This window comes from Canis lupus, chromosome 31 (genome assembly GCF_048164855.1).
Source record: "Canis lupus baileyi chromosome 31, mCanLup2.hap1, whole genome shotgun sequence".
Taxonomy (NCBI): domain Eukaryota; kingdom Metazoa; phylum Chordata; class Mammalia; order Carnivora; family Canidae; genus Canis; species Canis lupus.
Window position 1 is genome coordinate 4903377 of NC_132868.1, and position 26745 is coordinate 4930121.

Below are 26745 nucleotides of genomic sequence, written 5' to 3' on the forward strand. Positions count from 1 at the left end.
TGAATGTGGGAGTATTTTTTTCTAAACATAGAGTTTACTTCATTTCTACCCTCATTATATTTACTGGCTTCATTTTTCCCAAAAGACAAAGGCTGTATCTGACCAAACATCAGAATCACTCTTATGATTTTTAATATTTTTAAAATGATAAGAGTAACAGAAAATTTGAAATGTAGAAAAATGTGAGAGACATAAGCATTTTTGTTAATAAGTTTTTATTATCACACATGTTGTCCTGGGGCATTTTGAGTTATATTAAGCATAAACTCCATACTACTTTGCATCTTTGTTCATTTCACTTTTATTGTAATCATTTCTCCACATTGCTACATGGTCTTCATAGCTATCATTTTTAATGGTCTACTGATATTCCCTTATGCAATAGCAATAGTTTTTAAATTATTTCCATTAATTTTTAATTATACATTCTCCTGTTCTTCATTAGACTCAATTCAAAGCAAACTGAACTGTCAGAATTGCTGTAAGATCTAAATTTGCCTTTAGCTAGGTCAATGCATCTAATAAACCATAGCAATTTTCTCTTGTCTGTACATTCCTGAGATCTGTTTGATGCCTATAATGCCATGATATAATTCAAAAGCAAACAAATATTTTTTATAAGTTGCCTAAGAATTTATCAGTTGGCATAAGAAGTGAGGGTGAAAAAAAAAAAAAAAAAAGAAGTGAGGGTGTTTGATGTTACTCTGTACAGTGTTATGCCAGTAGCATGCTAACTGTAAGACATGCTGCCTTGACCTTTAACCTTCTTCCACTCTGCCCATCAAAATTAATTTATTTTTTCTTCCTTTTTATAGCAATATGTTGGCACTGTTCTTAGAGAGCTTATGCATGCAGCTGGCAATTAGATTCACTTATGTACCTGCTCCACCACCTTCCACTTTCCATCATAAGCTCTTGGTGGGCAGGAGTAGCTATCCTATTTTTGCCCTACTACGGCATTATCCTACCTGTAATAGATGGTCACCAAGTTTTTAAACATTCTGCTCCGGTTTTGGCTACAGTGTTTACAAAAGGTGAAGTTGGGAAGTGTAATGATATTAAAGATGTTTACTCTCTTATTTTTCTTTCACCAGTGGGATGGAGTAGGACCTCTTCCAGACTGTGCAGAACCACCAAAAGGGATCCAGATGCTGTGGCACCCATCAATAGTCAAACCCTACCTCACACTGCTCTCTGAGTGCTCAAACGCAGACACGCTGGAAGGGGCGGCAGGCGCCCTGCAGAACTTGGCTGCAGGGAGCTGGAAGGTATGACTAGTTCATTACAATAAAGAGGAGATCTGGAATTATGAGCACATCCTTAGAAAGGAATAGAAGTCCAGTTTTGAGATCTGCAATTACAATGCAGTTTGTGAAAATGTTAGGGAAAGACCAGTTACATTGAACTTGTGGACACAGAAAAATATTCCTTTAAAAATTCTCAAGGGCTCAGGGGTCCTTGAAGATCTCTACAAAATATAGATGAACAGATGTAAGTATAGTCATTGAAAATGCTGTGATATGCTTTCCACTCTATTTGTGTAGCTGAGTTATTTTGTTTTCAGGGGAGATATAACATGTTGATGCTTTTCAAAGCTCTATTGTTGACTGTTAGGAGAGTTAATACTCAAGCACCTTGTATCAAAACCCCTGTGAATCCCTCTAATGTTGTAGTTGGTCCTGTCTCCAAAGGAAAAGAACCATTTTTAACCTATGGGCTTACAGAGAAGAATAGTATTCTTGGGTCTTTTTGGCCAGAATGTTAAAAGTAAAAAAAAAAATGTACGATTCAGAAGGAGATTAGGAAGGCTTTTTCCTCTGAGTTCTTGTAAACACATACTATCCTTGATTGGTTTTCATGGAAAATTTCCACGACCCTCATTTTGGGTCGAAAAGGATTGACCATAGCAAAGAATTCTTGAGTTTGATCACCAACTATTACATGAGCTAATTTGTCTTATTAAAAAGAAAAAGAAGAAGAAGAAGAAGAAGAAGAAGAAGAAGAGAAAAAGTGTAACCACCTAGAATGAGGGCATATGGGGAAAATATCCAGAGAGGAATTTGGACCTCCGCTATCTATTTTTCATTCATTTAATATCAAAGCCTGGGGGTTGGGATGCACATAAATCACTATCTAGCATTCACTTTCTTCAAAACAATGTTAATAAGACACATGGCTACGAAGAGTTCTCAGCTTGGTCCCACAGGCACTGCACACACTGTCCTCAGCATTGTCATGCAGCTACCTCCTCCCTTCTTGTACGAGCTTCCAGCATCTGCCTTCGTGTCACCTCTCACTCTGTCATTCTGTTTCCACTGCTGAAGTCCCAGCTACAGCACTACCTTCTTTCTTTGTGGGACCTCCCAGCTCTTGGGGCCCAGTTCTTGACAACACTTCCCAGAAGCTGGCTGCTGATGTATGGGCAGGCTCATCCCTTCTTTTGAGAGTCTTAGAAATTAACATCATCGTCCCTTTCTCCTCTATCCATAGGTGTCCCTAGTGTTGTACTGAAAGAATTCATAGTGGGCTAGGCTTGAAGTGAAGTTATCTCTTGCTTTCAACTAGAGAAAAGCTTCAAAAGCAGAGTCACATGAGACAGAATTCCAGAGTAGGGCCTTGCAAGCAAGGAAGGAGATAATAATGGAAATCACTTCCTTGAACTAACCCTTAGATCTTACCTCCCTCTAAATTTAAGAGGCTTTGCTTCAAATCACAATTCAAACCTAGGCTCTACCTTTTCTAAGCTCTGTGACCCTGAGCAAATTATAGCACTGTATTGTCTCAGATGTGTCATGTTTAGACAAAAAAGATTGTGGCTGCTTCTTGTCTCACAGCGTGCAGACCAGTCATGGCACTAGATGCAAAGATGAGAGCAGGATGCCATAGGCCAATGGGTTGTCATTACATATGGCCAGAAGGTTTGTCAGCCTTACTTATAAGGAGCATTTGCTATCCTAATAACTCTAGAAGAGTGGGATGATCCTCAGGTAGGGCAAGGGACTGCTAAAGAACATTTGTGTATAGTTATAAATATATATATGTATATATATATTTACATGAGAATTTTTTAATCAAAATAAAATACACAAGCATATGTAATAGTTAATCACATTATCATCATTTATAAACATGCCATATTAAATGGAAGAAAATATATGGGAAGGGAAAATAAACAATCCATAGGGATGATTTAAGAAGGTTATCATTAAGCCAAACACTGATAAATTGTTATCATTTTCAAGAGATTAAAAATAATTTGTACAAAAACCAGAAAATTCCTTCCTTTTAAAATAAAAGGGTTTTACTTTAAAAATCTTAAATGATTAAAAAGATTGATTTAAGACACACAACACCATTAAGTCTTATGGGGGACAGTGCCATCATCTGAAATCTAGAGTATTAAGCATGCATTTTTATAGCACCTGTTGAAATTTAGTGGCATTTGTTTTAGTGTCCTTAACTTTTTATGACCCAAACAAAGGCAGAAATGTGAAGGTAAATACCAGAATTTTACATGGAGACAGGTTTTTATAGACCTCATCATCTGAAACTATAACTTCTCTTTATAGGAAGATCATGCATACTCTTTTTCTGCAACAAATTGGCTAGTAAACTAGATCTTCATATGGTCTTAAATACTTTTTAAACTTTAAGAGACTCATTACTTGGTTAATGAGCATCAGAAAAACAGAACAGTATTATGGCAGAAGCAAAGGGATAATTTTTTTCAAAGCCAACATGGACTTCAGTTACTTTTTTCTCATTTACAGTACAATTATTTTGTTTGTCACAAAATATTAAAACAATTGGATATAGTAGTTTAAAGACTTCCAAAATGTGCATGGATGCTCTTTCAACTCCCATTTATGGGTTATTTATTTTGTAATTGAACTTTGTGAAAACCTAGGGTTTGAACAATAGAAATATATCTGTACTTATTATTAAGTCAAATATTTCAGGTATCTTTGCACAGTCCATTTTTCCCTAAAATGTGGCCTTTTTCTTTTTTTTTTATGTGGCCTTTTTCAAAGAAGCTATTCTTTGCCCATTTACTTTGAAAATAAGATAGAATAAAGAGACATTTGTATATCAAGCTGTTAATATTTAATGAAGTAACATGATAGCAACATAGATGTAGTGAAGGAAGAAACAGAATCTCCAGCCATGTGGCCAAAATGAATAAAAAATAAGAGAACTAGGAAATTTGAGATTTGTCCCAAGAGTCAGGGCCAACAGTCTTGGGAAGAAGGATAATGAATTTAGCATAGCTTAGCAGTTGGAGCATAATGTAAAAGTGAACCAGGGCATCAGTGGAGTGCAACCAATAAAAGTAGAAATCATTGTTTGATAGTGTCTTTTTTCTAGTTAGTGATGTGATGTAAAGTATAAGGTTTAAGTTTTTTAAAAAACCAAAGTTTTGAAAGATTATGGTGAAAATGAGCTCTAAGCATGATCCCTAGTAGGTTAGGAATTGAGTCAGAATAAACACAGAAGTCATATGAGGACCTCGCCCAGTTGGACATGATGGACATGATGAGCCTGAGGCAGGACAAGGATGGGCCCAACCTAAGGAGGAAGAAATGGAGAAGATCCAGGCCATAACCAAGTCATTGACTCTAATAACACGTGACTGACTTATTGATTTTTTCCTCCAAAGACCCCAGTAAATAGTAAGGATAGCAAGGACTGCACCTATACTGTAAATGCCATATGCATCCAAATGGACTATAGAATAAACATGGTTTTGGGTAGTTTGGCATTACTTTCATCATTGTCATTGAATGACCTAATTTTCCAAGCCGTAAGTTATAGAATTCCATTCTGAAGCTGTAGAAATAGCTAAACTTGAGGGACTCTCACTTCCAGCCAAGATGGTTCAGGTTTACAATCCCTTTAAGGAAGAATAACAACTAACATAACCTAGAGAGATAGAAGAAACAATGGTTTTTAAGACACCAAGCATGAGTCAGTAAAGGACTGTGATCTCTGAGAGACAAGAAACAAGCAAGATGAGCCCTCTGAATGGCCCAGCTCACTGCCTTGAGTGAGACTGCCCACCATGGCACCAGGACTGGAACTCCCAGAGGAGCTCAGCAAACTCTGAGCTAAGGAGATGGGGGAGGGAATCTGGGGAGACAAAGGTGACTGGAGTTCATAGGATGGAGTACCAGAGAGGAGAAAATCACACATGGAGAGAGCCCTAGAAATCTGCAGAGCATCCCCAACAAATATTCCTAGGGAACTATCAGAGTGCATGCATGTGAGGGAAACACCCAAGTCTGAGAAAAGAATCTCCTGCAATTAGAGAGAAACTTGGTGCTCACATAGGGATGGGTACAGTGTGCTTCCCGAGTACCAGACAGGAAAACCTTATAATTCATGGACCACTGAATGAGAGCTCAGGAGGATCTTGCCTCCTAGAACTAGACATACAATTAGCCCTGGACTAAATATGATACAGTCTTTCCTATCAATCTTAGAAGATCCAAAAATAGCAATAGTTTCTAAGTAAATTAACTGAAGCCTAGAACAAAGCTTTAAAAAATCTAAAGGAATACAAAAAACATGCAGTACCCAACAGATTAAAATTAAGAATGTTTGACATCTACTTGAAAATAACTTTACCCAGGGGATCCCTGGGTGGCTTAGCAGTTTAGCGCCGCCTTCAGCCCAGGGCCTGATCCTGGAGACCCAGGGTCGAGTCCTGCATCGGGCTCCCTGTGTGGAGCCTGCTTCTCCCTCTGCCTGTGTCTCTGCCTCTCTCTCTTTGGATGTGTGTGTCTCTCATGAATAAATAAATAAAATCTTTAAAAAAAGAAAAAAGAAAAAGAAAAAGAAAATAACTTTACAAGCCAATAAAGAAGCAAATGTAATTCATAATAAGGAGCAAAATTAATCATTCAAAATCAACTCAGAACTGACACAGATGTTAACATTAGCAGACAAGCAGTTGCTATCACTGTATTTCACGTGTTCAAAAAGTTAATTAGAACATGGAAAATAAATAAGATTCAAGTAAAACTTCCAGAGTTATACAATGTCTGAAATGAAAAACACATGAGATGAGATTAAATTAGGCAGGTTGGACATTGCAGAAGAAAAGATTAATGAACTGAATAGAAACTACCCAAAACAAAACACAAAGAAAAAAAAATCACAAATTATCAGTGCACCTCAAGTCGTCTGATATGTATGTAATTTTAATTCCCAAAAGAAAAGAGAAAGATGAACAGAAAAAAAAATCTTTGGAGTCTTAATAGTTGAAAATTTCCCAAATTTATGAAGACCATAAACTCACAAGTCCAAGTAGCTCAAGGAAAACCGAATAAAAGCAGCATAAAGAAACTGTACATCATAGTCAAATTGCTCAAAATCAGTAGTAAAGAGAACATCTTAAAATCAGCTGGAGAATAACATTGTATGTCAACTGTTCAAAATATATATATATATATAAGCAGTGAGAGGAAAAAAGACTTGTACATACAAGGAGAAGAGTGACAGCTGATTTCTCATCAGCAACAATGTCAGTGCGAAGACAGCCAGGCAACATACTGAATCTTCTGGGCCCCATTACATATAAAATTGATTCTGGTTTGGTATCAAGCAGGCACATCCTGTTCTTAAAGGAACCCCTGAGGCACATTATACCCACAGAAGTTACAAAACAAGCAGTAAAAAAATATCCCCATTTGAACTCAGTTTAAGATGTGAGATAACCTGGGAACTGCATTATTAATTACCCGAGCAGTTGGGTCAGAAGGGATTCAAACATAAAAACTTCATATTAACTGTTCTAGCATGATGAGAGCTATGGAGCTCTGTATTCTCTTCTTCTAGTCCTGAGGACAAGCAAGTATTCATAGGCTCTGCATCAAGTTCTAAACCCACACACAGGGACAACAGGATTAAGGGATTAGTTTGGCTTTAGAAAAGACTAGTCAAGGAACATGTGATCACTTCAAGCTCTAAAAGCATTTTTGTAGAAGTGGTTAGAACTTGCTGGCTCAATCGAAAATAAATAAATATATTAGCAAATCTCTGTCCCTTTACAATGAGAATTGCTAGGAGCTTTGATCCTTTTTATATTTCATTTTATATTTCTCTATTTCAACGGAGAATGCTGTTCTTAAATAATAAACGTGGATTCTAGAAATAAACCTTGTCTTTCATCAGCTAAACATGTTTTAATCTCCAGGTATGAGCAGCAAATTGGAAGACAGTTGACATAAGAAGCTGAGTTTGATGTGGTATCTTCCCCATGGTGCCTTCCAGTACAAAACACGAAAACAAAAAGTTCAAAAACCATAATAGATGCTGTGATAGAAATATATACACAAGGAGACACACAAACACACACACACACACATGCACACACACAAGTCATGAGGGTGTCTCTAGAGTCATTTTGGTAAAGAAGAGGCCTGGAATAAGGAAGCACACTTCTAAAATCATAGCTAACACTTTTGGACTATGAGTCAGTGATGAGACATTAGCATATCTCATTATTTAGAGGAATGCTAGTGGCTGTAACAGAGGCTCAAATATGCAAGGACTACAACAAGATTGAAGACAGAAGTTATTTTCTCTGATGTAACAGGTAAGGGCATGAGTGTGAGGAGGGAAGCTCCCTCCATGAATTAATTCACCTATGCTCAAAGCTGTTCTACCATCTTCAACATGTTACTTTCAGGCTACTCCTGTGGTCATCATCTACCAGCAGGAAGCAGAAAGAGGACACAGATCTGCAACCAGAAATGTTCTCTTACAGTCAAGGTCACACTTTATATGTTCCTCTCCTATAATCTGGGCTCAGCTCCTAGCCTCCAGCAGACAAATGCTATCCGTGCACTCAGACTGACGATGGTGACTGAATTTTAAGACATAAAATAGACTGAGTCCAGATTCAAGAAAAGTAAAAGTCTTCATTGTAAAAGGACAGAGATTTGCTAATATATTTAATTTATGTTATAAAATAAAACACTTAATGTTGTAGTAAAAACCAATGGCACCCCAGTTACCTTACTAGCCAGGGCTTCAACAAAAGCTATGCCGTATATTTGCAAGACTGAAAGGGTTTATATCAACATGTCCCTCTGGACTGTGCGTAATATCCCCAGAATGATGTGCTTTCTATCTCCAAAGGAAAAATACGAGATGTAACTCCCTGTCCCTATGAGCCACTGTGTTTATAAAGAAAAAAAGGAGAGATGTATTAAAAGAAAGGCTTTCTGATTTGGGGTCTAATAAGTGAGAATGAAAGACAATTAAATTACTTCTATTTTCTTATTTTGAATAAAGAATCACTGAGTCCTCCCTGCCTGTACTTCTCAGTCATCATCTTATTGTTCAAAAAGAAGTATGATCTGAGCTCCCATTCTTGTGCAGGGGATTCAGAAGTGGAGCCTTCTCCAGGATGTTTACACAGCCCTGTCACTAGAGAACATGCAGGAGTCTCGGAATAAGATCTGTGGCATCCTTCCTCTCAGACACCACGCATGTGATCTAACGGTCACATTTTATTGCCCAGAAGGCATTTCCCAATGCCATTTGTACACCGTGAAGACACATTTGATAACATACTTGATAACATTCACCAAAAAAAAAAACCTTCTTGTGTTCAGAAAAGTTCATTCTTGGGATTTCAAGAGGTATGTTTTTCCATTGAGAATTACTGATCCTTGAGATGGTTTGAGAGTTAGGAGGACAAGTATACTTGTTGCTGTCGATTGAATGAATGCTTCCTCTACATCACTTTTATGTGAGCTTGACCTTCTTTATTTGTTCTTACAACAAAAGCATATCTAAATGCTTTCTGCCCCAGGAAGTTGTCTTGCTTGGACATTAATATTTCCAGCATTGCATAAACACTTGCAATAAAATTCAGTCTTTGCACTAACCTGACTTACATTTTAAAAATAAAAACACTTTAGATATGCAATAGCTGCCATTACCTTCATTAAAATTTCATTTATTAAACTAATTTATTGGTTTAATGACACAAAGGAGTTCTTCTCTAGTCCTCCTTATTACAGATAGAACTTTTTAAAATGGATTTTGAAAACAAAAATATAAAATCCTGCAACAAGATCTGAATTTAAACAGTAGACACCTAAGTCCTATGTCCAACCACAACACAACAAAGCATTTAAATGGCCTTGTGGTAAAATTGCCCAGTTGCTTCATATATCCCGTTATAATCACCAACCGCACTCCTAGATGAACACAGTAGTTGAGATACAGGTCCACGCTAGAGAGAAGAATGTGAGGCATGCAGCAAAAGCCATGCCCTATCTCCATGTTTCTGAATATTTTGAACATTCTTGTTATAGTAAAATGAGACTGAATAAATAAATAGAAAAATTGGTACTTTCTTCCCTCTTGCCATGAGAATGAGACACCGCGGTAGATAACATGATATCATAAACAAATTCAAAAACAAATTTCAAAATCTTGTGTAACCTGTGTGAAATTCATTACATTTTACAGCTGTGGGATTGTGGTCCTTGACACTACAGGATGCTAAAATGCTTCTGAAAGGTGAAATTATGTTTGGTAGAGTTTGGTTTGGAAATGTGACTTTTCTTTACCATATCAAAAGAAAAAATGGGGAATTTGGTAAGGGAATTCAATGGGAAAACAGTCATGCAACAGAAGACCACTTAATTGCAGACTATACTTCTAAAGCAGGAGAACTTGTAAGATATTAATAAAAATATTAATATTTAATATGAATAGTGATATTAATAAAAAAATTCAGGAGTCTGGCAATCATGAGTTCAGCCTCTTAATACAAAAATTTAGTACTGAAAGGAGAACACTATCCCTATTTAGAAAATTATTGGGATTTCAAGAGGGAGAAGTTAGCTACATTACAGTATTAATCTCCTTTTTGAACACAAATCACCCTTAACCAAATCAGTTTAAGCAGAGCAGAAATTTCTGGTAAAATTGTAGCCATCCATCCTGTTTATGGCTGGGCTGGGAATTTAAAAAGTAAAGTTCCAGGGGAACCTGGGTGGCTCATTCAGTTAAGAGTCTGACTCTTGGCTTCCACTCAGGTCATGATCTCAGAATCATGAGATTGAGCCCCTCCTCGGGCTGGGCACTCAACGGGGAGTCGGCTTGAGATTCTCTCTCTTCCTCCCCCTCTGCCCCTCTCCCTAGATGTTCTCTCTGTCATTCAAACAAATAAATAAATAAAATATTTAAAAAGCAAAGCTCCTGATAATCCACATGGGATCAATGTAGCCTGAGTTGAAAGGTTTAGAAGGTGTTGACTTCACCTTATTACCAAACCCTCCATATGAACAACAAGGAACATTATTGGACAAAAGCTTGTGTAACTTTATTTTGTGTAATTCAATTTGGGTTCATCTCTGAGCTCTCCTTTTGTCCAATGCAGAAAGAGAAAAAAGAAAAAAGAACATCTAGATCTTTCTAGGTAAACTCAATAATATGCAGCTATTTATTTCTCAGTCTCTTCAGGCTTAACACTTGGCCATATTGTTTTTCAGCCTCCATCCTCTCCTGCCCCCTGCAGTTGATGCTAAACTTGGGGTGGGGGTCATGTTGTACAGGCATATCCCTGCAGGGAACAGGGATTGGGTGTCCATTTCTCAGTGTGGAGTTATCTGTTGTCTTAAGCCACCTCTTACCCAGGACAAACTTCCTTGTCCTGCTAGGTAGGGTCTCAGATGGGATATGACAATTCGTGAATGGACTGTCTTTGATCTAAGGTGCTCTCCTGGCCCACACCTGCCCCTCCAACTATTAAGCCCTTATGGGATGCAGCCACATCCTCTCCTTAACCCTGGCAGGCACTGTCCACACCGTTCACAGTGAAATGCCTGGGTGGGTCAGTTGATTGAGCATCTGACTCTTGATGTCCGCTCAAGTGATGATCTCAGGGTTGTGAAAAAGAGTCCTGTGTCAGGCTCTGTGCTCAGCATGGAGTCAGCTTGAGATTGTCTCTCTCACTTTTCTCACTTTCCTTCTGCCCTTCCCCCTGCTCACACTCTCTAAATAAATAAATAGATAGATGATAGATAGATAGATGATAGATAGATAGATAGATAGATAGATAGATAGATAGATAGAATCTAAAACAACAAAAACCTCTCAGCATTCACTGCTTTTTCACTGCTTTGTGCTCTGTGTCCCATCCTGACAATAGCAGTTGTCATTGGGCCAAATAATGGTGGGGCCTTTCTCCAGAAAGAGCTATGAGCAAGAAGGAGGAGGAGGAGGAAAACATTTAGTGGTTTGAATTGCTGTCCCATCACATGCGTAGAAGCGATCCTTTCCTGACACAAACAAGGCCTTTCTCTTTGTAATTCCAATTATATACAACTTATTGTATCAGGTCTGCTAAATTGGGGAAAGCTGTTTCTCAAGACGAGGTTGAAATGTATAGTAGCTCCATTAACAGCACTCAAAAGGTCTTTAACTCAGGAGTTTCAAGGAGTGCAAAACAGGTTATTCCAAGTCCAAAGTAATAACATCAGTTATTAAACCAAGGTTAATTGGTGCATTTGTAAGGATTATATCAACTACGAGTGCAGATGTATATAACTTACACTGCCTTCTGAGAGGCAGATGGGAATGATGGTCAAGTACACCAACTCTGGGGCAGTGCTCCCTAGGTTCAAGACCTGGATGAGTATCTGCAGGCTGTGATGCCTTGCTGTGATTTCCTTTCCTCATCTGTAGAATGGAAGGAACTGTAGTGCATACCACATGGGGCTGAGATGGGGATTAAGTGAGTTAACATATATAAAGACATTAGAGCAGTACCTGACAGTTGGTTTAAGTGTTAGGTTTGTTTTTGCTGAAATATTTTGAAGGCTTGTAACTCCCCTGAGATCATCACTGGGAAAGCATGTCACCAGGAACAATTGGAGACATGTCTGTGCTCTTTTCTCCTGGACCAGCACCTCCTCCTCCTCCTCCTCCATCTTCTCTTTGTCATTCTCCTCCTCTTCTTCCTTCTCCTCTCCCTTCTTCTCTTTTTGAATCATGAAACATCCTCTCTTCAGCTCATAGACCATTTTTCTTAAAGGCATCCTCCTGGTCCACACCCTTCCCTCTGTTGTGGCATGCTCAGCACACAATGCTCTCATTCCACTTACAGAAAGTTGAGGTCTCATCCAAAGATTTCCACCTCAACCACAATGAGTTATGATACACTTTACATTTTTTCTCTCTTGTTCAGCTATTTTTATGCCAGTGATACTCTCCTACTTTTGTTTCTTTTACAAAACTGTGGGCAACCCATACATCTTTCTGCCACCACAGAGGCTGCCATGCTTTCTAAAGCAGCTCACTTCCCTTCTGGAAAACCTGTATATGAGCTGTATATGAGCTTTCTGTGTTGAGTGCATCTATGAAACATTCCCCATTTCCTGAATACCTTTCTTTCTTTCAGCTCCTGTACTCTTACTTGTTCTTGCTTGGTCTCATGTAGTTTACACACATAGGTTACACATGATCTACTCCAAGACTATATAGAAACCATCAGTGTCACATAGCTTTGCATGTCAAAAAAACTTGTGGAAACTTGCAACATGTCCTGAGTGAAATGTAAATAATTTATTCTGAGTTGTCTTTTATTGAGCCAATATTGAGTATTTTCCATATGCGGTTGACTCTTGAACAATATGAGTTTGAACTGTGCAAGACCACTTAGTCACAGATTGTTTTTCAATAACTACAGCAGTATTGTAAATGTGTTTTCTCTTCCTTATGATTTCTTGAATAACATTCCCTTTTCTTTAGCTTACTTTATAATAAGAATACAGTATAAATGCATAGAACATACAAAATATGTGTTGATCTACTCTTTACATTATTGGTAAGGTTTCAGGTCAACAGCAAGCTATTAGTAGTGAAATTTTGGGGGAGTCAGAGGTCTTATGCAGATTTTTGACCACACAGGTGGTCAATGCCCCAATCTCTGTGTTGTTCAAGGCTCAATTGTACCTGCAAGCCACAGAATTAAAGGTTTCAAAATAAAAGTTACTGTCTGTGTTATCAGTAATGTAAAATCAAATCCATTATCTGATTATCTTTTTCCACTTAGGGATAACCTACCATGGTTGGCCATGTTCTCATACCAAAAAGGCATACCTGGACACATACACATTTTCAGCCATGTGCAGCCACTTTTTGTTACTCTAACATCACTTTCCAGAAAGCTAAAGCATTGTCACTCTTTTTCCAAACACCAAATTACCTTTCCATCCAACATGGGTAGGGTATAATAGCTGAACTTCTAAGAGGAAATTCAGATCCTTCCTTTCTTGGCTCATTTCAGATATGGCCAGGTTCCCCTCTGTTGGGAGGGTGGAGTGGAGGGCAAGGCAGTGTCTGGGGGCCTGAGCACAGAGGATTAGGTGGCAGAGAGGTGATAGCAAAGAAGGGAGTATTGTCAGCATCATAAAGAGAAGCAGTTGTGGAATAACAGGCCCAGGCATAAGTGACCCTGTGGGCAGATTATTTAAAATCCTTGTATCTAGATTTCCGCATCTGCACAATAAGGTTACTAATGCCAAACCTCCTAGGGAACCGAAGAGATCACTAATGTACAAGTCAACATCCCAGGCCTGGAATGAGTTGCTACTGAAAAAGAGGTCATCTTAGGGCTTATGCTTCAGGGCTTATGGTCTCTTACAAGGTCCAGAATATCTCCACAGCCTTAAAGTTTATGTTTGATGTTCATCTTACAATATGTAAACATTAATCCTACATCTGATTCCCATTATCTTCTTTTATCTAGCTTCCCTTCTTAGTTTTAGGAAAGGAAACCAACAATGAGTGGGCTGCATAAGCACAGGTGTCTAGTCTTTTTGGGGCACTGGAGACAAGGAGGTTCACAGGTAGTGGAAGAGGTAGATGAGAATCATATCTCAGCATGTCAAACTGCAAGTGAAATTTCCGATGACACTAAAGAAGGTTTTGTACTGTCTCCATGAAGGTCCTTCTTCCCTCAGAGGGGATATCCCATCCAGACACCCAAATTCCAATAAGCAGCTTCCAAACTTAGAGGTTTTTCCATGTCTAAGACTTTCTGACTGTGGATTTCTTTACTGCCTGAGAGCAGCACTGTGAAATAGTTCATTGCAATCACGAGGTGTTTTAGGAAGTTCTCTCTGTTTCCCCACCCTTCAGGCTTCCTAGAGCTTGAGACAGGGAGGGGGCAGGAGAAAAACAGACAGTATGAGTTGATGGTGATAAACTATGTGAATGTGACTTCTGATGCAGGACAGGATGAAGTTGTGTGTGTTTTTTAATCTCATATTTCATGCAGGGCTGGGCTGAGGATGTGGCAGGCATGGCGTATGCCCTACGTTCACTGCCAGAGGGGGCTCCCTGCCTGCCACAGGTGAGAGCCAGCTCTGGGGTGCCTGCCCCAATGGGGAAGGGGGATGGAGGGGCCTGGCGGGGGAGGGGTGGGGATTTTGCGGCACCTTCGGTGGTCCCCTGGAGGACTCTGTCACAGAATCCAGAACTTTGTGTCATGAATGTCATTTTCTTAGATTGTAAATAAAATTGCAACAGAATAAGAACCTTATAATGTTTGATTTTTACAGTGCGTACTCTTCTCTGGAACACCAAGCACTAGTATAAAGTATACATACGTAAATGTCTGGAAAATCTGGGCCTACCTACATTCCATTAAATGAATCTGAATGCTTTATCATCCTGATGTTGCAAGTACATTTCATCAGCAAGATGCAGTGTGTTCCACTAAAGCCAAGAGCCACCAATCTAAAACCAATTGTATGTCTTTATAAATTGGATGTTGAATTGTGGCCCTAGACATAATATATTTTGATCTAAGTGTGTTTCCTTGAAATTCTCTTACAATTTTTACTCTTGATTTTAAAATTTTAAATATCACATTTACCACTCCCTACCCCTACCTTTTCCTTATTCATGTCTTTCTTATTTAGCCAATAACATATTGGCAGTATGTTCGCCAACTCACCTCCCTGCCCCACCTCCAAATGCTAGAACCTAAAAAAAATTACCTACTTTCCATCTTTTAACATTCTCTACCTTTCCTAGACTTTTTTTTAATTCCATTTCATACCAAACACCAGCCCTTCCTGTCCTACCACCTCCTCATCCTAAAACATCAAGCACTCACATCCTACAAATGCTTTGCCAAGTCAAGGACTGCAAATGCTGGTAGCAGAGAGATGAAGCACGGTTAACCGATTAACCCAGAAACCTCTATCATATCTTGAAGGCAGAAAATAAAGTTTAGACATTTCAGCATGTGCCTAACACATTCGACCCATTCTACGAGTAGGTCTTGATCATTCAACTTTTTGGCTCCTGTAAACAACAGTCTGAAAACGCACACGTGCTATCTGCTTATAGGGTTTTCCACCTCAGCTTCTAAGATCTTTGCCTTCCCTCTTGTTGCAGTGGTCAGTATATATCCGAGCTGCTGTCCGCAAAGAGAAAGGCCTGCCCATCCTCGTGGAGCTGCTTCGAATAGACAACGACCGTGTGGTGTGCGCGGTGGCCACGGCGCTCCGGAACATGGCCTTGGACGTCAGAAACAAGGAGCTCATCGGTATGTTCTCCCCAGTTCACAGCATCTCAGACTATAAGTGGAAAATATTTCCTGGTGGGGTGCATGTGGTTGAATCCATGGGTGGAACATCTGTACCTGCAGAAATGGTGTGCGTCTTAGAGGCGCTTAGCTGCCCCTGCTAGTTTAAATCCAATACACTGGTTTATCTTTTAGAAGTTAAAGGAAAATGTGAGATCTGTTGACATTCCTAATCCTTGCCACTTAAAAACAACCACCGCGCTCAGCACTGGATGCCATTGTTCCAAGCCTCTGAATGTCTGTCGGGTTGTTCGTTTGCTTTCTACATGGTGAGCTGGAATTCTCATGGATACGCGCCGCATCTCTCCCCTGTCTGTTTTAAGATTCATTTTGGATTAAGCCACATGGCTCTTTAATCCTATTTTTAAAAGACTTATCTCCTTCTAATTCGGTATTTAAAAAATAGGAAGGCTCTTTTATTAATGAAGTATTCAGGAGGTCACATATTCATCTATTTATTCAGCAAATATTTACCCATGACCTGCTTTGTTCCAGGCCTGTCCCAGCCCTGGAGGTGATAGCAGTAAGCAAAAGAGATGGAAAGTCTTGCCCTTGAGGGGTTTACATTCGGGAGAGGTGCAAAGAAAAAAATATACACATGAACCCAATGGGGTGTTAGAAACCTTCCACAAGGCAAAGGAAACTATAATTATGAGGTTGCAATATTTTTTCATTGAGTTGAAATTTATCTACCATTACATTCACCACTTCAGAGTGCCCCATTTCGGTGTTATGTAGCATTTTCACAATGTCCTACAACCACCATACCTATCAAGTTCCAAAACATTTTCATCCAAGCCCCTGGCAGCCACAATCTCCTTTCTGCCTCTGCAGACATCCCAATTCCGGATATTTTATGTAAATAGAATCATATAATATGTGAGCTTTTGTGTCTGGCTTCTTTCACTCAGCCTAGGGAATGTGATTTTAAGTGGGAGGTCAAAGATAGGAGTTGTGGGAAGGTGAGTGACATTTGAGCAAAGACCTGAAAGAGGTGGGAGTGGGTCATGTGGATATCTTGGGGGAAGAGCAAACAAAATGAAGGAGCAGCTTCTGCAGGTAGCCTCCCATGGGGGAGCTAGGAGCTGTGTAATAGCTTCAGGGTCTTCAGGGGGTCTCGTGTGTGTGATGCAGAGTGAGTGGTAGGAGCCCAAGTCAGAGAGAGGCTTCCTGGCTCCTCTCTCTGCAGGTTGGAAGATCCCAGGCCAAGCCCAGGGATGCCTGGAGAAGTGGTCAACCAAGGGACCCGCCCAGGGAGAGGCACAGGCCTCTGGAATTAAAGAGATGATTTTAGTAGGGTCTATGGTGAGTGCAGCATGAAGCCTGGCAAGCCTGCTTGAAGGTAACAGGTGTCAGTGGAGTTTGGGTAGCAAGGAGCTGGACCACCCACCATGCTTGAGGTTCACATTATGCAGCCTCTGAGCTGGGGAAAGGGAGAAAGCCAAGGAGGTGAGCATGACAAAGGGGCAAGATTCCATTCCTGCGGCAGTTGGAGTATCACGCCTGAGTCCAAATTTCATACACAGATTTCACATAGATACGTGGGTCTCTTTCTGCTATCCTCCTTCCTGAGCATGGCATTCTAAGTCCTTTGTGATCTGGAAAGGAGCCACTTTTTTTCTTTGATTTCATAATACCCATCATATCCTCCAATAAAAACAAAAATGTTTGCAGACCTTCATCCATTTATTTATTTATGGGGACTTCAACCAGACTTCAAATCTGCGTCTAATTAATGCAATCATTTCTTAAGCTCACAGTGTATTATAAGGCATGAAAAAAAAAAACCCTCACAATTGGATATTTATACTTAGTTTGAATTTAACTTGAAAGTTCTTTGTGGATTTTGTATATTTAAACTAGGCCATTAACTCCAAAGGTTTCCTTCTCCACATCCACTTTTTCTTTCCTCACATAGTCGTTTCAGACGGGACAGAACCAGGGCTTCCAATAAAATTCTGTTGCTCCTGTGTAAAATAGAGAGGAAAAAAATCAATAGCTAATCAGTCTACTGCCTGGATACTAACTACTAGGTATTGTGTGTTTGCGTGTTTTATTTCTTTTGCAGGATTAAAATATAACAAAATAGGGAACTATTGATTGCTTTTCTAGCTTGCAGGCATCTCTTCTTTCTCAGCAGCCAGTTATCTAGTACTCTCTCTGAGGCAGGAACATTTGGAGCTCCATATTGCCCATGTTAAATTAAGCCTTTACTATCAAATGTCACCAGACAGGAAAGGGAGCCAGCCGTCCAAAAATAGAAGTGAAAATATCCAAGTCACTGACTTTATGGAATCAATAACTTTTTTCTTGAATGAGAAAAGCAGAATCTAACAAAACAAAACGACAACACACCTTTCTGTTCTATGTAGGAGAAAGGGAATGTGACCTCTGCTAGTTCCTTTGTTTTAGATACTGTATCAAGCAGTGATTTTTATAGGAAATGCTGTACAGACCTTGGCATATTGAAAAGGAAACTGCAGTGCTTTTGAACAAATGGCAGCGACAATGGCAAAGAGTGGAATTTGGACCTCTGTTTTCTATCACTTCTCATCTCAAGCTTTGGTGACCTCCTGTGGTTTCAGGGTGTGAAAGATCACCTGTATTCTGATGACTTCCAGGTGGATGACTCCTGTGCGAATCCCACACCTCTGGGTCTAGCTCTCCGCCCAGCATCTCTGCTGGGCCTCCATCGGGCATCCCACGTAGGCCTCCGGACCTGAGTTTCTTAACTTTGCCTCCTACCCCGTTCCCTGCACAGTCTTCCCCGGACAGCAAATGGCACTGTGTCCTTGCCACTGTCCAGGATAGGCACCTTGCAGTGCCCTTTGACTCTTCAGTCCCTGTATCCAGTCTGCCAGCAAATCTGATCACCCTCTGCATTCACCCAGAACTGACACTTCTCATCTTCATTGCTTTTTCCCCAAACTCCCATCATCACTCAGCTACCTCATTACTACCATGTCACCTACCCAGTCTCTCTGCCCCTGCCATCGCCCCCGACCGTCCACTCTCAACACAGCAGCCAGAGTGGTCCTGTTAAGACCCTATGCAGAGCGTGTCACTTCTCCTGTTGGCCCAGTGTGAGTGAAATCTTTGCCAGGCAGATATGGTTGTACATGATCCAACTCTCTGGTTTCCTCTCCACACTTACCTTCTCCCCTCTCACTGTCACTAACAAGCTGAGGTCACTGGTTCATGTGAGCCATGATTTGCCTCAAGGCCTTTGAACTGGCCTCTGCCTCTGCCTGCAGTCCTCTTTCTCCAAGTGCCCATGCACCTGTATTCTCATCTCACTCAGGCTTTACATTCCAGTAGAACCTTGTCTGGCCACCATTCTTAAACTCCACCTCCTTCTTCATTTTGCTTCTCTCCACAGCACCAGTCACCTCCTAATATATAGCATAATGCTTCTTTATCTTGCTTTTTGCCCACCTCCCTACCACTGGAATGTATGCCCACCAAGGGCAGCAAGTTCTGTCTTTTCAGTTTATTGGGGTAGCCCATGTACCTAGAAGAGCACCTGGATCCATAATAGGGACTTCATAAATTTTCACTGAATCAATGACAGAAGTACATTTTTCCCCTGTCTGGCCATCATTTTAGATGAACCCCAATTAGCAAAACATTAAGTAAGCAAATTAAGGTAAACTTAAAGAAAAGCACTTTATATTAATAAAGAAAATCGCCTTTAAAAACTAGTTCATTTTCCTCCTAAAATTTACTAGGTTTCTGCAGACACTCACAATTTCAGAAGAAACTGTTTTTTCCCATCACTGGTTTGGGATTTCAGTTTAAATTGCAACTCTTTGTAGATGGTTCTTTTAGCTAAGGGAGGGGAGGGGCTGCTGTCACATTCCGGTTAAGGAATAATGTTCATCTTCCAGGATTCCACTATTGGGAAAGCTCCCAAGAAACTGTTGAACAAAGATCCTCCTACACCCTCAGGTCTCATGAAGATCATCTAGAAGGAACACCCTCTTCCCATGAGTTTCCATGGTTCTGTGTCTGTGACTGCCATTGGGCAATAAGTATTATCTACTTCTCTCTCTCTCCATCTATAGATGGACCTTCCTGTTCTTCTCAATGATTTGGTTCAACCATCCAAATTTGTGCACATGCGTACATTTCTTTGCTGCCTTCCAAAATGTTAATTATCCTCCTGACTGAAATGTTATTTCATCATTCAGGAAGGTTTTTTATCAATAATGGTAATAATTAGCTTCAATAAACAGAGCAAACAATATTATTATCCTTTCAATAACAAAATGCCATGCATTTCAGCACGTTTTCAATCCTGATAAAGATGGCAGGTATTTTTTTTTTTATTTATGATAGTCACAGAGAGAGAGAGGCAGAGACACAGGCAGAGGGAGAAGCAGGCTCCATTCACCGGGAGTCCGACGTGGGACTCGATCCTGGGTCTCCAGGATCGCGCCCTGGGCCAAAGGCAGGCGCCAAACCGCTGCGCCACCCAGGGATCCCTCGGCAGGTATTTATTTTAGCCAAATCCCTACCTTCTCTGCCAACCAGCAAACAAAACTCAAAAAATAAAAAATAAAAAGAAACTTAAAGCATATATCTAGACATCTAGACAAGAGAGATGTTGATCACCCGGCAAACAGTGGTCATTAACCCATTGCTATCCATCCATGGAAAATAATCATTAAAAAGAGTCATTTCATCAAATGAACCGTTTTGTTTTGCTGCATCTGCAGAAGGCCCAGAAAATCAAGACTACATCAAAACTGTTTCCAGGGGTAACATTGGCACTGCAAGTAAGTTTCCCAACAGGCAAGATGATGTACTCTGTGAATGCCTCGGTGCCATATTTGAAGCCCTGCCCATGCCACCCCAAACTGCCTCTTATGTCTAGTGGATTTTTCATGAATTCTTCAGCCATGCCATTTGTCATACCACTATTCCCACTTACATGCTTATGGACCTCCCACCCACCATTCAAAGCTCAACTTGGTGTGGCCTTCCCAATGAAGGCTACTTCTTGAACTCAGAGTAGAGGTAGCTCGTAGGTGGCTGATAAGAGACAATTTGTCTGAGATTTCCATCGTGTAATCCTATGTTTGCAATGTCTGTTAGGTTTTCATATGTATGCTCTGCATCTTCCCCTAACGAGATAATAGGCAGGGATTAGATACCATATTTATTTTTATGCCCTACAGTGACTCGCACCTTGTTGTGCCTGTAACAGGCACTCAATACATATTTGCTGAACTAACTCACTGGTGGGTGAAAAACACTGGTATTTATCCTGAAGAATGATCTGGAGGAGGTTTGGGGAATCCCAGATAGAGAAGAAGGGGTAGGGGAAATGTCTGTTTCAGCTTCTTCCACGGCTTCTAGGGAATAGAAAGACAGCGTAGATGGCCCCTGGAATCCAGGACTCTTGTCAGGCTCAAACTCATCCTGCTGCCTCCTGGGAAGAGGCCTGAGATTGGGTAGGAAATAGTAACGTTTTCTGTGTGTGCCTTGATCATTGCCAGAAGTTCATGTTGGCGAGTGGCTGCACCCCTTCGGGTAGTATTGGCAGAGATAATAGAGCACCCTCCCTACGCTTCCCCGGTAGGTGGTGGCTGCTTGCCACACTTTCTGGCAGGCGAGCTAGGGCTGGCATCTGGAAGCATCCTTCCTGCTCCCCTGCATCCCTCCCTGGACTGAAGAGAAGGACTTTCCACTGCCTTCAATCTAGCCCTTCCCTGGTTTACCTCATCCTCTCTGCTTTGCTTGACTCTTTTCCTCTATTATCATTTGGATGGTTGGGTCACCACATCCAGAATGATCCACAAGAATGTTGCTGTGACTGATGGCCCCACACATTCCGCTCATTCAACCAACCTTCTACTCACCGCATCAGCTAGCTGAGCTTCCATCTAAGCAACACTCTGTCAATTGGTTCCAAGTTCCAAAGGAGCACCAGGCAAAATTTGACTCTCTCTGAGCTCAGGAGGGGGCCATTTCCTGAAAGAACTCTGCTGGCTCTAACCACCAGGAGAGGTGGAGAAAGGAGCCCCAATGTCCAGGTGTACCCTAATGGTGCACATCGCACACTTTCCCACACTGATGAAATTGTGAATAAAATAAGGGTAGTTTCTTGCCTGGGAGTTCATTATTAGTTAAGCAGTAAATCCATTCATTGCTGTTTCTCTCCCCTTTTGGGGTTTTCTGATTATCCTTTTCATTCATTCAGGGAAAGGGGTTGGGGGCATTCCCTTCCTAGCTTTTTTTTCCTTCTTGCCACAAGGTTTTAAATATTTGGGCGAGAGATTTTATCTGACCACTGTAAAGACTGTTTATGGACAGTGGTTGCTGGTTATATTTAAAGGACAACATAAAAACTTCCTTTTAAGTGAAAATAAAGGCTGAATAAAGAAGAAGATCATCAATTCTGTCGATAGAATGACCTCCTCCAAGCTGGATGGTTACCTAGGGATCCATGTATATTTTCTTTTGGAGAACTAGAGGGAAAGGGGGGAAATATCTTCATTATATCTTTGCTGTCCTGAATGTTGGATAGCTTTGTAAACATTTTCTTTTATTTAGTGATCTCGCAGTTGAATTTCTTGAAATGACTATCCATGGAATTGTAGACCTGCCAGTATTGATCTTGATCCAAACTTTGGGTTACATTTTTATTCAATTCTCTAATCATGACACCATGTTCTCAGGCAAATAAAGAGATACCTAAGCAAGGTCTCCATCTCCAAGAAGAAGCATTCCAAATATTACTCAGGAAGTCATTTCTCAAAGTTTGTCTGAATTCTTTTGGCCCAGGATTGAAACACATATTGGTCATCATCCCCTATGTACTGAAAATATCACTTTGCACGCACAGTGCTTCCTAGCAAAACCGGAGAACAGAGGCCTCTAAAGCTATATGGCCCACTCATCAGGTAAAGTCGGGGGCAAGGAGGCACCCAGGTGGTTCCGTGGGTTAAGCATCCGACTCTTGATTTCAGCTCAGGTCATGATCTCAGGGTTGCAAAGTCAGGCTCCACACTGAGCTTGGGGTCTGTTGAAGATTCTCTCTCTCCTTCCCCTTTTGCTCCTCCCCTCCCCTCTCTATCTTAAAAAAAAATTAAAATATGTGAGTGTTTCAGTTTCTCATCTCCTGTAGATGGCTTTCATAGGGGACAACATTCTGAAATATAGGCCTCCTGTGCTGGAGGACAGCCCTTTCACAGCACTGAAGGTATCTCCTTTGCCCGTGTTCTTGACCTTGGGGAATCCCACCTTTGTCCAGAGAAACACCAGAAGCTCTGGAGACTTCAGTGCAACTGGGAGGCCATGTGTTTTTTTCATTCCTGGGAATGTGTAAGGATCACTTTATTAAGTAGGCTTGAGGACATTTTAGAGACATACCTTGTCTACTTTTCAAAATGTGTTTCTTCAGACCCTGGCAGATGTTGTTTTAATTAAAACACATGCAATTTCAATTAGTATTTTAAAAAGAAGCCTGGTTTCCCAGACGAGGTGATTTATCAGAGCACTCTTTGCTGGCTCTCTTTAATAACTTGATTTCACAAGCCAAACTCTAGGCAGCAGAAAAGCTGTGTGCTTTAGCCAAAACTTGGTATCTTCAGATTAGGTGTCTGTTAGAACCCCCAAACCCAAGAGCCTAATCTCATGAATGCTGCCTTCCTTTCCTGCGGAGCTATGAGTTCTTCGTTAATTAGCTTCAGACACCTGTTGGGGAATTTTGGCGGCTGGGTCTGGCAGATAAGAATTGCTTGGAAGGGGACTTGTAAATAAATCGAAGAGCTGATAATTATTTTATTAAACAAGCCTTAATGATTCGCCCTTTGGAAATACTCCATGTGGGGAAAAGGCAAAAGTGACTGAAATTTCCAGTTGATCCAAATTTCAGGACCTCTGATTAAAGACCTCAAAGAAAAGAGGAAATAAAATCCACCTAACTTTATTCTGACTGGTCAGGCATTCATCTTATGCCTAGCCAAACAGTTCAGAAGAAAATGCTTTCAAGAAGAGAATACATGAGAAATGAAATGGATCTCCTCAATACCGCAAATCTTAAGAATCTAAAAGGATTTTTAGCAGGAAAATGTTTTTAAATTGTATTTCTTCTGTACGTAGACTCCCAAATTCTCTCCCTTACCCCCTCCAAAAAAAGTTTTAATCGTGTAGGAAGAAATCATTATTTTTACTCTCTAATACTAAAAATAGTGGATTAGAAAATAGTTATAGAATTTAAAGATGAATACTCTTTTAGCCATTTGGGCTATGTTTGGTTGTATTTATTGCACTGGGTGTTGAGGAATTACAGAGCAGGGAAGGACATCCATGATTGGGGGTTCTGCTAAAGAAAAGGCGTGTAGGCTGGCATCGTATATTGAATGTGTCAGTGGATCTGTCCTTGAGGGCACCTAAGGCAATAAAAGGAAGAGAAGGCAGCCATTGTAAAGATGGGTCAGCAATCTCAGGAAGAAGGACATAGCAAGCCCCAGGCAAGAGGCTGGGGACCCAGGAGGTGGATGGAGGTGCAGCCCCACCTCTGGGAAGCCTGCAGCCAGAAGGTGGGGTGCTGGTCTGTGAAATGGCAAAAGCAGAAAGAGCAGAGTTTGCTCCTTGAGAAGAAGCAAACTTGAGAAGAAAAATCTCATCTCTTCATCCTGTCAGACTAGAATCAAAGAGATACTTGGTACTAGGTGAGGGGAAGCAGAGAATCATTCCCAGCGGTTCCTCACCAAAATATCCTGAGTGGTTTCAAGAAACTTATTTGAAATTCAGAGATTTCTTCTCTTACAACCAAGAAGTTCATGAAAGTTCATTTATTATCTATCAGAAAAGACTGGTTTTTTTTTTCAGATTTAAAATGAAATTTCCCTACTCAGTTTTGTGCATGATAGTATCTTTAAACAATGTCACATAAAATAAATGGCTTTGGAGAAGAATGATAAAGGACAAGTGGCTTGTCTCCCAAAGCACATAATATGCTTTGAGTACCAAATGTTATCATCCTTCATCTTGAATGTAGGCAACTGAACTTGACACAGTAGCAGCCAGGCTGGTGCAGGCATACAGTAATGTGCAATGTGTTGCTTTTAATTAGGAGTCACTAGTATTTCAACAATATCAGCCCAAGAGGGTATTGAATGTACAAGACAGATCAAAAGATAAAAAATCCCCACGGTCTGTACTTAGAGACTTGAACAGTTTAATTTACTCATCAAAAAGGAAAGTTGTAGCCATGAAATGGAGAGTGGTAGGGTTAAACTTTTTAATTGAATGTTAACTAACTCCACAGACCACATAGCGTCTGTGTGAGAGTCTGATCCATTTCAGGAGTGACCTTGTTATTCTTAAAATGTTAGAATACAGTGTGTGAGAGAGATGACCTGTAGGCTTCTCTCACCAGCAGATGGTTATGGAGGGCCACCGTATGCTGGGACCAGTGGGAATGCTGTGGTGAGCAAGGCTTCAGCTTGCCCCTTTGGACCAGAGTTCCCATCAGAGTGCACCATGAATGGGTGATACATATGCTGAAATAGTGATTTCTCTGCCCTGAGGAAAGTCCAGGGAGCACCTGCATCTGCCCACTCTCCTGGATCTATGAGCTCCAGCGGGGCATAGCTGTTGTCCAACAGAGCTCTTACCCCCCAACACAGTGCAGATGTTCTATCTTCTGTGCATGCCATGCATGCCCAGGAAACAATCAGGAAGTTCTGCCCAAGACACGCCTCCCACCTTTACCCCAGCACAAGACATCTTCACTGTGTCACTCTCTCTGTGGTTCAAAAGGCTGGGCTTTCAAATCATCATCATCCCAAGCCCTAGTCTTTTACTTGTCTTCCTGTTTCCAATGATAGAAATGGATAGAAACTTTGGGGATTTTTGTCTTCCTTTTATTTATCCCTGTAGATGCACCATGAGGCCTTCTTGGTACTTCTTCAGAGTATTTCTTGAATTCTCTGTGTGATTTCTGTGCATCTCACCTTTGAGTTCCGCCTGTAGCATGGCAGGTCCCATAGCTTACTACTTGTGCTCCCACCCCCACATCACTGTTGACTTTGAGCTCTGGGCAAGCCCCCAACTAAGGCCTATTCAGTGTCCATGATGTGAATGAAGCAAAATGAACTCTGCTACCTGATTTTTTTTTTTCAATAAAACAGTTTTTATTAAGCCCCCTCCTCCAGAAGTCTTCATTTATTCTACTGTGGGCATGTCTCTCTTTTGACCTTGCTTGACCTTTCCAGCAGCATTTGATATATTAATATGTCATGGTTTCTAGGATAAAACTTTCCTGGTTTTCCTTTTCTTCTTTTCCCTTTGCTTCTTTCTCCTCCTCCTCCTCTCTACATCTAGGCTCTCTCTTGGGTCAATCTTCTCTAAAGCCCATCATATAAATTATTTATTTCTGATACTATATTTTCCAACTCTAGAATCCTCATTTGGCTCTTTCTTGTACTTTCCATTTCTCTGTTGAATTTATCCATTTTTTTCATGTATTTTGTCCATGTTTCCCCTAGATAGTTTAATATAAACATCACAGATAAAGTCCTTGTCTGCTTATTCTACCCTCTGGGTTATTTGTAGATTTCTCTATACTGCGATCTTTTCTCCTAATTTTGAATCACATTTTCCCACTTCGTTGCACATCTATGATTTGTTTCTTATGCCAGACACTGTGTGTCAAAGTATTAGCATAGACTGAGGTAGATAATACATACCTCCAAAAAAAGAACACCCCGTTTCTTTTTCTATCAGTAGCTAAGGTGGAGGGCTGAGTTAATCCAGTACATATTTTAACAATATCTGGGCTTTAAATTCAGCTTAGTTGCAGCTTTTGGGTAAATTCTGTTTTCACCACTGAGTTCAAGTGTTTCAAGATGTGATCAGTATTTGACCTATGGTTGGGCTAGGAAGCTGAGCACCTATGGATCCCAGAGAGTTCTCTCTGTGTTACAGCTACGACATAAGTTTTCTGAATCAAAGGATCTCTCTCTCTACCCTCACCCATGCCTCCTTCTCCCTTTCCCTCTTTCGTCTGTAAAGTTCAGCTGCCAGCTTGTTTGGATCATCATGTTACCTACATTTTTCAGATAATTTTACTCTCACTTTCTCTATCCCTGTACTTACTGTTCCTGAGT

General features: G+C 40.5%; 1 protein-coding gene and 1 long non-coding RNA gene across 17 annotated transcripts in view; one reads left to right on the forward strand and one right to left on the reverse strand.

Annotated features, from left to right (window-relative positions):
- CTNND2 (catenin delta 2) overlaps positions 1-26745 on the forward strand; it is a 914420-nt gene that overhangs the window by 798041 nt on the left and 89634 nt on the right. For 4 of the 5 annotated variants that reach the window (XM_072807315.1, XM_072807317.1, XM_072807319.1 and 1 more), the window contains 3 exons: positions 1095-1268; positions 14306-14380; positions 15433-15583. In XM_072807315.1, coding sequence (XP_072663416.1) covers positions 1095-1268; positions 14306-14380; positions 15433-15583 — 400 coding nt within the window. The remainder of the gene's footprint in view (positions 1-1094; positions 1269-14305; positions 14381-15432; positions 15584-26745) is intronic. The other variant, XM_072807318.1, reaches the window with a different exon arrangement.
- The window catches only part of LOC140621898 (uncharacterized), a 57574-nt gene continuing 48118 nt past the window's right edge, over positions 17290-26745 (reverse strand). For 11 of the 12 annotated variants that reach the window (XR_012021623.1, XR_012021621.1, XR_012021626.1 and 8 more), the window contains 3 exons: positions 21346-24021; positions 20579-20748; positions 17290-17589 (listed from right to left, as the gene is read on the reverse strand). This is a non-coding gene — a long non-coding RNA (uncharacterized lncRNA). The remainder of the gene's footprint in view (positions 17590-20578; positions 20749-21345; positions 24022-26745) is intronic. The other variant, XR_012021627.1, reaches the window with a different exon arrangement.